General features: G+C 44.3%; 1 protein-coding gene across 2 annotated transcripts in view; it reads right to left on the reverse strand.

Moving 5' to 3' along the window:
- The window catches only part of DDI2 (DNA damage inducible 1 homolog 2), a 52,583-nt gene that overhangs the window by 22,882 nt on the left and 16,523 nt on the right, over positions 1–13,178 (reverse strand). For both annotated transcript variants that reach the window (XM_073007819.1, XM_037985002.2), the window contains exons 4-6: positions 12,958–13,084; positions 8,020–8,147; positions 2,285–2,413 (exon numbers count right to left, since the gene is read on the reverse strand). In XM_073007819.1, coding sequence (XP_072863920.1) covers positions 2,285–2,413; positions 8,020–8,147; positions 12,958–13,084 — 384 coding nt within the window. The remainder of the gene's footprint in view (positions 1–2,284; positions 2,414–8,019; positions 8,148–12,957; positions 13,085–13,178) is intronic.

A 13,178-nucleotide genomic window follows, 5' to 3' on the forward strand; every position in this document is an offset into this window, starting at 1 on the left:
AATACCTCTGCAGATAGGAGGAGAGATGGGCCCAAAGCAGCAAGGCTGGCGGGAAGGCTGCAGAGGCAGTAAGGCCTTGGGGTGTCCCTCCTGCACTCTGCTAGGCCAGGAGACCCTTCACCCCAGTAGCAGACTAGAGCCTTATTTTCTGGAGAGGGTGAAACAGGGGCACTCTTAACAGAGGTGAGCATGGAGGGAGACAGGGACAGAACAAGTATCTAACTGAAAACCAGGGGAAATAAATAAAATCCAACTGAGATGCCAGCCTTTTTCTTCCTCCCAACTTCTAGACCCATCCTACAGTGAAGGCCACAAGGGCCATGGCTGCCTACCCAGGTCATTTTCCAAACAAGCCTTTTGGTGGCCCACTCTTTTTTTTTTTTTTTTTTTTTTTTGAAACAAGGTTTCATTGTCACCCAAGCTGGAGTACGGTAGTATGAACACAGCTCACTGCAGCATCTATCTCCCTGGCTCAAGCAATACTCCTGCCTTAGCCTCTCGAGCAGCTGGGACTATTGGCACTTCCCACCACACCCGGCTATTTAACAAAAATTTTTGTAGAGACGAGTTATCCCTTTGTTGCCCAGGCTAGTCTCAAATTCCTGGCCTCAAGTCATCCCACATAAGCCTCCTAAAGCACTGGGATTGTAGGTGTGAGCCATCGCAGCCAGCCAGTGGCCCACTCTTCAATGTGAGCTGATGCCAAGGATCACAAGACATTTATGAAAACCATATAAAGTAAAATACAAACAAATACAAAATGCAACACAAAGGCTGGAAGACAAAGTTGAAGAAATCCCACAGAAAAACAAAAGAGAAGAAAACTAGAGGACAAGACCAGGATAGATTATCCTATGTGAATAACAGATATTCCAGAGGGGAGAAAATCATCGTCAAAATCATTCAGAGAAAGTCCCCAGAACGGAGGGATGTGAGCATCTAGACTATACAGGTTACCAAGTACCTAGTACAGTATATGAGAAGAGATTCACACCCAAGCATCCATTGTGAAAATTCAAAACGCTGAGGTCAAAGGGAAGATCTATAAGCTTCAAAGGAGAAAAACAAGGCTGGGCACAGTGGCTCACGCCATAATCCCAGCCCTTTGGGAGGCTTGGTGGGCGGATCGATCACTTGAGGACAGGAATTTGAGAGAGATCATCCTGGCCAATACGGCGAGAATACAAAAATTAGCTAGGTGTGGTGGTACACGTCTGTGATCCCAGCTACTCAGGGAGGCTGAGTCAGGAGGATCGCTTGAACTCGGGAGGTGGATGTTGCAGTGAGCCGAGATCGCGCCACTGCACTCCAGCCTGGGCGACAGAACAAAGACTGTTTCAAAAAAACAGAAAAGAAAAAGAAAGCTTTCACATAAAGGATCAAGAATCGGAACAGAATCCATCCTCACTACAGCAACACTGACAGTGAAAAGGTTAAGGGGCAATGCCTCAAAATTGCGAAGGAAAATGATTTCCAACCTAGGCAGACGAGTAGAAGGCAGGGAAAAAAGACATGTCTGATACTTAGTCTCAGTTTACTGCCACACACCTCTTCTAAGAAAGTTACTGGAAGATGCACTCCAATAAACTGAGGAGCAGATAAAAAAGAGGAAGACAAGAGATTCATGTAATCCAACACAAGACAGAGGAGAAAGGAATCTGCAGGACTCAGTCAAGTCAAATTCCAAAACAACAGCTCTGAAGCAGGCCTGAAACTGCCGGTCCAGGCTCAAGAAGTGTCTTTGACAGGATGAAATGTACAGGCTATTGGGTGTGTTTCAATCAATTTAAAGGAGATTTACATAATTAGGAAATGTCTAGGATGAATACTACGCAAGAAACCAAGTGAGAAAAACAGGACAATTATTAATTCTAAGAGAAAATAATACTAGCCACGAAAGAAAAGCAATCACATTCAATTAGATGGCTCAGCTCTCAAACACAGTCATATAAGTAAACAGCAAAATAAACATGTTATTTAGAAATATGCAGGTAAGTATCAAAATAAATCAGCTAAAATAATGGAAAGGGATTAGCTTTTCAGGAAATAGAAACGTAGAAGAGACTAGTTTTTTTGTAACCAGCAGAAACACATAACTTTGACAGAAGACAGGATTTAAAACTTTTAGAAATTAGGCTTGCTGGCTCAGACACACCCACACAAAAGAAATTTAAAACAACAACAACAAAATAAGAACAAAAAACCCTCTAAAAACTTGAAAATCTACTACTCTACCTACAAATAACCTACAGAAAGACAGCAAGCCCCAGTGCCTTTTGCTCACCTAGATGTACCCTTCCAATAATCTTCTGGGTGCCCACTCCTTTGGCAATCCCTGCCCACCGACGATCCACCAGTCTCATTATATTACACCTTTCTGCACAAGCTTGGCTCATAATAGTCATCTGGGCACCTGGAGGAGTAGAGAAACATCAGACAATAAAAACAAATCCACTTTGTGAGAAGACTCAAAATACAGCACTAATTAATAATAAAACAAAAACCAAGTACACCCCAAGGCTTTTCTCTCTACAAAATCATTTCTACCTAGCAAATGTCCAGGCCTGCCTCATCAACTTTCAGTTCTACTCTGTAATCTGAAACACTATATAAAATTTGACACTGAGCGAAGAATATTCTGTAGCAATGTAATAAATGACATTTTAAAACTTTACCAGTAGAAAGCAATGATGTCCTGTGTCTACAGATGGCAATGCTAAATTAGCAGTACTTTGCACTTTTTACCGAGTATCTTTAAGCCGTCGCCTCCTGGCTTCAAACGATTCTCCTGCCTCAGCCTCCTGAGTACCTGGAATTAACAGGCTTATGCCATCACGTCCAGCTAATTTTTTTTTTTTTTTTTTTTTTTGAGATGGAGTCTCACTCTGTCACCCAGGCTGGAGTGCAGTGGCACAGTCTCGGCTCACTGCAAGCTCCGCCTCCTGGGTTCACGCCATTCTCCTGCCTCAGCCTCCCGAGTACTGTCCGCTACCACGTCCGGCTAATTTTTTGTATTTTTAGTACAGATGAGGTTTCACAGTGTTAGCCAGGATGGTCTCGATCTCCTGACCTCGTGATCCACCCACCTCGGCCTCCCAAGGGGCTGAGATTACAGGCATGAGCCATCACGCCCGACACGTCCAGCTAATTTTTGTATTTTTAGTAGAGACGGAGTTTCACCACTTTGGCCAGGCTGGTCTGGAACTCCTCACCACAAATGATCTGCCCACCTCTACCTCCCAAAGTGTTGGGATTACAGGTGTGAGCCACGGTGTACGGCCCTATCAAGTTGTTTTTATATCAAACTTTGGGCTGGGTGTAGTGGCTCACGCCTGCAATTGTACTTTAGGAGGCCTAGACAGGAGGATTACCTCCAAGGAGTGGGAAACCAGCTTGAGCAACATAGTAATATCCCATCTCACTATGTAAGCAAGTAAGTACATTATTTACTACTTTATCTGCTCAAAAAATAAAATTAAAAACAAAAACCTCACACTGGGACACTATAGTCTACTATTAATAAATCATGCAGTCTCCCAAAATTTAGAAGTGGACTTCCATACTCTGCTCCAACAATTAGACTCTCTTCCCTTTAAATAGGAGGGCACTTAGGCTATTTTCTCTCCCAGAAACACATACTCGGTGGGTTGGCCTGTGTAGAAGACAGTCGCTTCTATAATCTTTACTGTCCTAATTTCTCCCTGAAACTCTAGTTCTACATTCTTGTGCACTGGACATTTCTGTCAAAGCCAACAGGCATAAAACTCCTTCTCCCCAAATAATTCCCACTTTGGATTTCTCTTTGTCAACGGGATTATTTTCTCACAGCCATAAAACCTGTGCATTGTTCACTTTTGACTCTTCTAGTCTTCTTTCTTCTCTCAAACCTGTAAATAAGGTCTATGCAATTTCTGATGCCCTTTTTTCATCTTTTTTTCGAGACGGAGTCTCGCTCTGTCACCCAGGCTGAAGTGCAGTGGCGCGATCTCGATCTTGGCTCACTGCAAGCTCTGCCTCCTGGGTTCGCGCCATTCTCCTGCCTCAGCCTCCCGAATAGCTGAGACTACAGGCGCCTGCCACCATGCCTGGCTAATTTTTAGTATTTTTAGTAGAGACGAGGTTTCACCGTGTTAGCCAAGATGGTCTCGATCTCCTGACCTCGTGATCCACCCGCCTCGGCCTTCCAAAGTGCTGGGATTACAGGCGTGAGCCACCGCGCCCAGCCAAGTTTCACTCTTGTTGCCCAGGCTGGACTGCAATGGCACAATCTTGGTTCACTGCAAGCTCCACCGCCCAGGTTCAAGCGATTCTCCTGCCTCAGCCTCCCAAGTAGCTGGGATTATAGGCAAGTGCCACCACGCCCGGCTAATTTTTGTATTTTTAGTAGAGACGGGGCTTCACCGTGTTGGCCAGACTGGTCTCGAACTCCTGACCTCAGGTGATCCACCCGCTTTGGCCTCCCAAAGTTCTGGGATTACAGGCGTGAGCCACCGCGCCTGTCCTGATGCTCTTTCTTCTAACCATAGCGATCAGCCTGGCTCACGCTGCCATTCTCTTGCAAGAGGACAATTGTTCTGGCTTCCAAACCACTCCGTGGATGCGTAAAGAAAGGAAATTGTTGTGACCCATAGGGGTACAGAATTCTCCAGATCTGTATCTACCTTTAGTTTTCCTAAAATACCACTTTTTTTTTTTTTGGAAACACAGTCTTGCTCTGTCACCCAGGCTGGAGTGCAGTACAGTGGTGTGATCTCAGCACAATGCAACCTCTGCCTCCTGGGTTCAAGCGGTTCTGCTGCCTCAGCCTCCTAAGCAGTAGGATTACAGGCGCGCCACCACCATGCCTGGCTGATTTTGTATTTTTAGTAGGGGATGGGGTTTCACCATGTTGGCCAGGCTGGTCTTGAACTCCTGACCTCAAGTGATCTACCCGCCTCCCAAAGTGCTGGGATTACAGGTTTGAGCCACTGCACTGGGCCAACAGTACCATTTTCAAATCACTTACTTCTTCATCTGCTTAGAAGTCCTCAATGGTTTCCACTCCTTATGAGATTAGTTTCAAACTACCATCACCACAGCTTCAGATCCCACCCCATCCTGGCTCCACTGTTTCTTTCTGGCCTTACATTCTAACTACTCTAAACCCTCTGCTTCAGCAGGAGGAATATGAATGTCGCCTTTGCCATTCACTCACTTTGACCCTCCTGTAAAATTCTCTCTCTCCTGCTTTTTTTTCTGAATTCCACCGATGCTTCAAGATCCAGCTTAAGGCCGGGCGCGGTGGCTCAAGCCTGTAATCCCAGCACTTTGGGAGGCCGAGACGGGCGGATCACGAGGTCAGGAGATCGAGACCATCCTGGCTAACACGGTGAAACCCCGTCTCTACTAAAAAATACAAAAAAAAAAACTAGCCGGGCGTGGTGGCGGCGCCTGTAGTCCCAGCTACTCGGGAGGCTGAAGTAGGAGAATGGCGTAAACCCGGGAGGCGGAGCTTGCGGTGAGCTGAGATCCGGCCACTGCACTCCAGCCTGGGCGACAGAGCCAGACTCCGTCTCAAAAAAAAACAAACAAACAAACAAAAAAAAGATCCAGCTTAAGACCCACTTCCTCCTCAACTGACTGCCCTTTTGCAATGACTTTGCCTCTCACTCAATTCCAACACTTCTGCTCATATTACTCACAGGTACCCTACACTTTATAAGAAATAAAAGTTCTTGGTATTTGAGAAAGGTTAGATTTTAAAAGGCCCAGAAATAATGAAGGAAAAGTGAATTTGGAAAGGCAGCTCTCTCTTTTTTTTCCTCCTTTTTAACTTTAATCTACAAAAGCAAGTTATTAAAGTAAGCAACCCAGGGTGAGAAGGGCCCCTTTCACTGTTCTCCTGCATTTTCCAAAGCCTCAGCTCAAACGCTGTCTTTTGGAAAGACTCTCCTGAGCGCCTCGGTTAGAGTGAGAATGTGGTCTCTATAGCCATCCAACATTCACCTGATTTTTGCACAGTGGTTGAGATTTCTGGCATCAAGGGGACCTGGGGCTGAATCCAAAGCCCACCACTCACGAACTCTGTATACCTGGAAGCGTGACTTGATCTTCTCTATATCTAAGTTTCCTTATGGATAAGATAGGAACTATAGTAGAACAAAGTACATAGAGCTGTTCTGAGGATGAAATAAAATTGAGTAAGATGATTACATTGAGCACCTAGCATGGTGCTTGGCACACAATAAGGAATCAATACACACTGAGTATTCTATTAGCATCTCCTATGTATTTGTCTCTCACTCACACAGGGGCCCTCTGAGGCTCCAGCCACTAAGTCTTATCACCAAGCACTCAGCACAAGGCCCTACACACAACAGACATTTTTAAAACGGAATAATCAGTAAATTTACTTCTCCCAGGAATGTATCTCAAGATACAAACTTCTTTTTTTTTTTGTTTTTTCCCCTGAAGGCAGGGTCTCACTTACCCAGGCTGGGGCACAGTGGCACGATCACAGCTCACTGCAGCCCTGACCTCTGCAGTCACCACAGGCTCCAACATTCACCTGAAGTAGCTGGGACTACAGGTATGCACCATCACACCCGGCTAATTTTTGTATTTTTTGTAAAGGCGAGGTTTCCCCATGTTGCCCAGGCTGGTCTCAAAACTCCTGGGCTCAAGCAATTCACCCATCTCACCCTCCCAAAATGCAGGAATTACAGGTATGAGCCACTACACCCAGTCTCAAGGTACAAACTCTTAATGAGAGTTGAGGTCAGGAGCTCCCAATCAGCCTGCACAATTCAGGGGAACTCTCTCTACAAAAAGTTAAAAAAATCAGCCAGGTATGGTTGCACATGTCTGTAGTTCCAGCTACTTGGGAGGCTGAGGCTGGAGGATCACTTGAGCCCAGGAGTTGGAGGCTGAAGTGAGCTGATCGCACCACTGCACTCTAGCCTGGGTGACAGAGACTCTCTCTTTAAAAAATGAGAGAGAGAAAGCTGAAACCCAGCATGTGCTCAGGAATGCGTAGATGAACAAATGAAAGAAAATACTTTTTTTCTTTTTACATAGAAATACATAGCCAAGGAGGAAAATATTATTTGAGCAGGGAATTTTTCTACTCTAGGAACTCACTTTTCTTACAGTCTTGAGTGACACACCCAGAATTAAGATGTATGAGACCAGTCATACACCCACAAAATGCTGCATGGCGTAGTCTTACTAAAAAGCAAACAGTTGTTACTGACAGAAAAGGTGCCAACTAGTATGTAAATTACCTGGACCCTCAAGCAGAAGAATCCCTGTCTCCTTACCTGGTTGTTAAGTTCTTTAAGGGTAAGAACCACACCCAGATACCCTTACACTCCTCCCAAATCTTGGCAAAGTGTTGGTGCACAGGCTAGGCTGAAATGTGTTTGATCTATACCCTACACAGCTCCTTTTATAGCTCCTTCTTCTAAACCTATGTATTCCCAATTTTTTACAGAAATATCCAAGAAATTCAGGATGCTAGACAAGGGGAGCTAGGAAGATAAAGGAGACATCATAAAATACAAAACTGGTTAAGAAATGATTAAAGAAAGAAACCTAATACCAACAGAATGCCTGGCAAGTGAAACAGTAAGTCCCAGGCTGGTGAGTTAGCAGCCTAAAGAACTACAGCCATCTGGGCAGGGCGTGGTGGATCACCTGAGGTCAGGAGTTCAAGACCAGGCTGACCAACATGGTGAAACCTCATCTCTACCAAAAATATAAAAATTAGCCGGGTGTTGTGGTAGGCGCCTGTAATCCCAGCTACTCGGGAGGCTGAGGCTGGAGAATTCGCTTGAACCCAGGAGACAGAGGTCGCAGTGAGCCAAGATCGCGCCACTACACTTCAGCCTGGGTGACAGAGCAAGACTCCATCTCAAAAAAAAAAAAAAAAAAAAACAAAAAAAACTACAGCCATCTGAACAGATGCTTGAGCCTCCCCTTCTCTCATGTCAGGTAAGGATGTTGGAGGGGAGACCAAGAAATAAAAGACAGAGACGTCACCTGAGTCAACAAAGGCTTTCACAGGATGTCCATTCACTTTGCAGTTAATATAAAGCATCACTACTTGGCCAAAACTTTCCGGAGCCTCTTCCATAGCTATTGTCATGTTTTCCTCAATGTTCTGTTGCCTGTAACAGAACAAGACCAGGGACACTGAAAACATTAATTCCTTGGAGAGAAATCAGTTTCAAAGTCACAATATTAAAAAACAGATTAATCTTTTGCCCCAAGCACAGCAGCCAAGTCATAGAAAAACTGGTGCTATATGGGGCAAGAGATCATTTCCTAGGAGGCAGTAAGATAAACAGCTGGCAGAAAATCTAAAGGCATAAAAATTACCCTATGTAAAACACTGAGCTGCCTTTATATGTTCAGAAATAAGAAACTGGAGAGCAAGGGTCACAACCCCATTTTTCTGGCAGAATGTTAGAACTTTGGGAATGTTCCAATTTTAACTGAGGATTTATTGGGTATCTGAATACATTTCCTAAGCCCAGAACATTACAAAAAGTTCGCAAACAGAAAACACAAATATTTCAACTTCTTGTGCTGCTTTGTCTGCAGGACTGGGTTTTCTAATCTGTATACTGAGGATAATTGTTACCTACGTTGCTGAGAGGTACAAAGCATCTAGTATACAGTGCTCATATAACAGCTTATGCTACAAAAAAACTGCATCCATCGCTTAAAACTACATGTGTTTCATAGTTCATTTGATCCATGAAACGATATGTTTAAAAATTCAACATGCTGGCTGGGCACAGTGGCTCACGCCTGTAATCCCAACACTTTGGGAGGCCAAGACGGGTGGATCACCTGAGGTCAGGAGTTCAATACCAGCCTGGCTTACATGGTGAAACCCCATCTCTGCTAAATATATAAAAATTAGTTGGGCGTGGTGGCAGGTGCCTGTAATCCCAGCAACTCAGGAAGCTGAGGCAGTAGAACCACTTGAACCTGGGAGGCGGAGGTTGCAGTGAGCCGAGATCGCGCCACTACACTCCAGCCTGGGTGATAGAGCGAGACACCATCTCAAAAAAAAAAAAAAAAAAAAAATCAACATGCCAGGTGCAGTGGCTCACACCTGTAGTTCCAGCACTTTGGAAGGCCAAAGTAGGTGGATCCCTTGAGCTCAGGAGTTTGAGCTCGAGTTTCAGACCAGCCTGGGCAACACAGTGAAACCCCATCTTTCCCCACCAAAAGGAAAAAAAAAAAACAACAAAAAAATCAACACAACTCTAATTCTTACATGAGAAAAACAACAAAAGGGAGTTATTGCTTACTGCAACATCTCATGTTTATTCCCAATTTTTCTACTCCCTTAAAACAGCATGAATCAATCTCCTTTTAAAAACATTATCAAATACTACCAACATTAATGGAAACTAGGTTAGAGGCTGGGCAACTTACCTGAAGACTGAGACACTAACAGAACAGGTTCTAAGATTCGGGATAACCTACACTGTAAATTCAGAGTTGGTAAATCATAGTCTGCTGTTTAGGCAAAAAAAGTTTTATGGAAACACAGTGGTATCATGCATTTACATACTGTCCTATTATTTATGGCTGCTTTCACATGGCAGTGGTGGAGTTGAACATGAGCAACACAGATTGTATGGTCAGGTCTGCAAAGACTAAAATACTTACTAACTGCCCATTTGTAGAAAGTCCACTAAGGCCAGGCACAGCAGCTTATGCCTATAATCCCAGCACTTTGGGAGGCCAAGGCAGGAGGATCACTCGAGGCCAGGAGTTTGACACCAGCCTGGGCAACACAGTGAGACCCTAACACTAAAATTAGCTGGGCGTGGTAGCACAAGCCTGTAGTCCCAGCTATTCAGGAGACTGAGGCAAGAGATTGCTTGGGCCTGGGAGGCTGAGGCTGCAGTGAGCTATGATGGTACCACTGCATTCCAGCCTAGATGACAGAGCAAGACATGGCCTTTTTTTTTTTTTTTTTTTTTTTTTTGCCCTGTTTTATGGTGCTGACCCTGTCTCTTAAACAAACAAACAAAAAATAAACCTCAGGCCAAGCATTATAGGTGGCTCACACCTATAATCCAAGCACTCTGAGAGTTGGACAGATCACTCGAGCTCAGGACTTTAAGACATGACTGGGCAACATGGTGAAACCTCGTCTCTACAAAATACAAGAAAAATTAGCCAGATGTGGTGGTGTGCCTATAGACCCAGCTACTCGGGAGGTTGATGGGGGAAAATCACCTGAGCCCGAGAAGTTGAGGCTACGAGCCATGATCGTACCACTGCACTCCAGTCTAGACGTCAGAGGCCCAAATAAACAAAACTCTGCTGACTCTGGCTCTAACTATAGTTTCTGCCCTTTTCATAATAATAATCTAACTCAAGTGAACTGATGGCTTTATCAGCCATTTTGCAACAAAATTTAAACTCAGAAAGTCAAAGGCACCTTCCTTTAGGCAAATATGAAAGCTATCGAACCTTGGTGTTCACATACCCTGTGTAATCACTAGTGTAACAAGCCAAATGAAACTTTAACATACATTTGATATAATTACACAGGTTTTATGCCATTGCACATTATTAAACATAGAAATAATCTAAAATTAATTGTATACTTCATCTTGCATGGACTCCAACCCAAATGAGTTTCAACAAAAAATCCTCTGCAATAACACCAGCTACTTTGGCTTTTCTGGGGTCCATATGTAGAGAGTCTCTTCAGAGGTACAAGGTTTTCACCTTTCAAAGAGTAAATGTGGTCAGGTGCAATGGCTCACACCTGTAATCCCAGCACATTGGCAGGATGAGAAGGGCGAATCACCCGAGGTCAAGAGTTCGAGACCAGCCTGGCCAAGATGGTGAAACCCCGTCTTTACTAAAAATACCAAAATAGCCTGGCATGGTGGTGCATGCCTGTAATCCCACCTACTCAGAAGGCTGAGGCAGGAGAATCGCTTGAACCTGGGAGAAGGAGGTTGCAATGAGCTGAAATTGTGCCACTGCACTCAGGCCTAGGCGACAGAACAAGACTCCATCTTGAGCAGGGGGTGGGGAAGAGAACAGATGTGTTACCCCATTTCCTTCACTCAAGCCCTAGAAAGAAACATGAGCCATATGGACACTATCTATTTCACTTCTCTTATTTATTTTTTTGAGACGAAGTTTCATAATGACTTAGGGCTGTCAATTAATTCTAGTGTACAATTATATTTCTTTTTTTTTTCCCCTAAGATGGGGGTCTCACTCTCTTGCCCAGGTTGGAATGCAATCATAGCTTACTGCAGCCTCCAACTCCTGGGCTTGAGGGATCTTCCTGCCTCAGCCTCCTGAGTAGCTAGGACGGAAGGTGCGTGCCACCACACCTGGCTAATTTATTTTATTTTTTGTAAAGACAGAGTCTCACTTTGCTGCCCAGGCTGGTCTCAAACTCCTCGCTTCAAGCAAAGTGTTGGGATTACAGGCATGAGCCACCATGACTAGCCTATATTTCTGATTTCAAATGTAGTAAGAAGAGTATGAGGCAGGGCATGGTGCTCACACTTGTAATCCCAGCACTCTGAGAGGCTGAGGTGGGAGATCAACTGAGGTCAGGAGTTTGAGACTAGCCTGGCCAACATGGCAAAACCCTGTCTCAAAAAAAAAAAAAAGAAAAAAGAAAAGAAAAATGAAAAAGAAGAAGAAGGAGGAAGGGCTAAGTGCTGTGGCTCATGTCTATAATCCCAGCACTTTGGGAGGCTGAGGCGCGTGGATTGCGTAAGCTCAGGAGTTCAAGACCAGCCTGGGCAACATGGTGAAATCCTGTCTCTTCAAAAAAATTAGCTGGGCATGGTGGCGGATGCCTGTATTCCCAGCTATTTGGGAGGCTAAGGTAAGAGGAACACCTCAGTCTAGGGGAGGTCCAGGCTGCAATGAGCTGTGATTGTGCCAATGCACTCCAGCCTGGGTGACAGAGTGAGACCTTGTCTCAAAAAAAAAAAAGAAAAAAGGAAAGAGATAAAAAGAATGAGAAGTTTAAAAAAGCATGATTTGATTTCTAAGTTGATAGTGTAATACAATGACCAAGTTAGGCTTCATTTAAGTAACCAAAAAGATGACACAGTCCCTAAAAGGCTAAGTAGTCTAAGCGTAAGTATCATTGCTGTTATCCTCTTCTTAGTTATACTTTTTCACAATTAGCAACAAAAACTGACTTGAGGCAGGAAAAGCAGCTGTCCTTTTTTTCAGAGAATGACTGAACAGAATCTTGCTTGTGACTATCAGTGTGACTGAGGCCGGAACGGCGTCACTGTCCTTGCCTGAGCTCCATGCCCAACAATTCTGATTCATCAGATTTGGGAGAAGAGCCCAAGCACTTGCATTTTTAAAAGCTTCTCATATGATTTTACTATAGCCCCAGGTGAGAACCACTGCCTTACAGACACTGAGGGCTGGAAACATGTCCAATATTCAGTTTATCCACTGAGGCCAGCACAAGAAATGCAGCAGGAAAACAGACTTAGGACTACCAATGTTCCATCAGCCCAGAGCCCTCTCTAATCCAATCATGTTTAAGCCCTGGATTTAGTCAGGACTTACACAATATGTCTAAAGAAAGAGGGTCAAATCAGCCCATGTAATACGCAACCAGCCTTGCGGTCTCACCAGAGGGTGGCTTCTGCTCAGTCTGGGGGTCATTTATCTAGAACTGTGTTATGATGCTCTGTCTGCTAGTCAGGGAGTCTTCCTTAAAATTTTAGAACAGAAAGTCATTAAACTCAGCACCTATATCTTTGTCATGTCGAATCGAAATGCGTAGAAAATGAAAGAGGAGAGACTAAACTAAAAGACTGAGGTTACTATCTCAACTGCAAAACAGAGAAGCTGCCTCCAAGCAGATGCCCAACTAATGTCAGATACCCTGCAGTTTGGGAAATCTGGAGTCTCTGAGTCTTGTTCTTTAGATGAACAGGTCATTACCTGATATCTTCCTCTATCTTTGCCTGAGCTTCAAGGTCAAAGGGATCAGCAGAAAACAGACGAATCCTTTCTTGCTCTCTCCGGGCTCGGTCCTGCTGCTGCTCCACCAGGACTCTAGAGAATTTCTCTACAAAAATAAGGGAGAAAAATCTTAAATACCGCTGTATTTTCAACCTTTATCAATACTTTCCCACACCAAACAATTTCTCAAACTGCAACTG

The sequence above is a fragment of the Chlorocebus sabaeus genome, chromosome 20 (assembly GCF_047675955.1).
Source record: "Chlorocebus sabaeus isolate Y175 chromosome 20, mChlSab1.0.hap1, whole genome shotgun sequence".
Classification (NCBI taxonomy): Eukaryota; Metazoa; Chordata; class Mammalia; order Primates; family Cercopithecidae; genus Chlorocebus; species Chlorocebus sabaeus.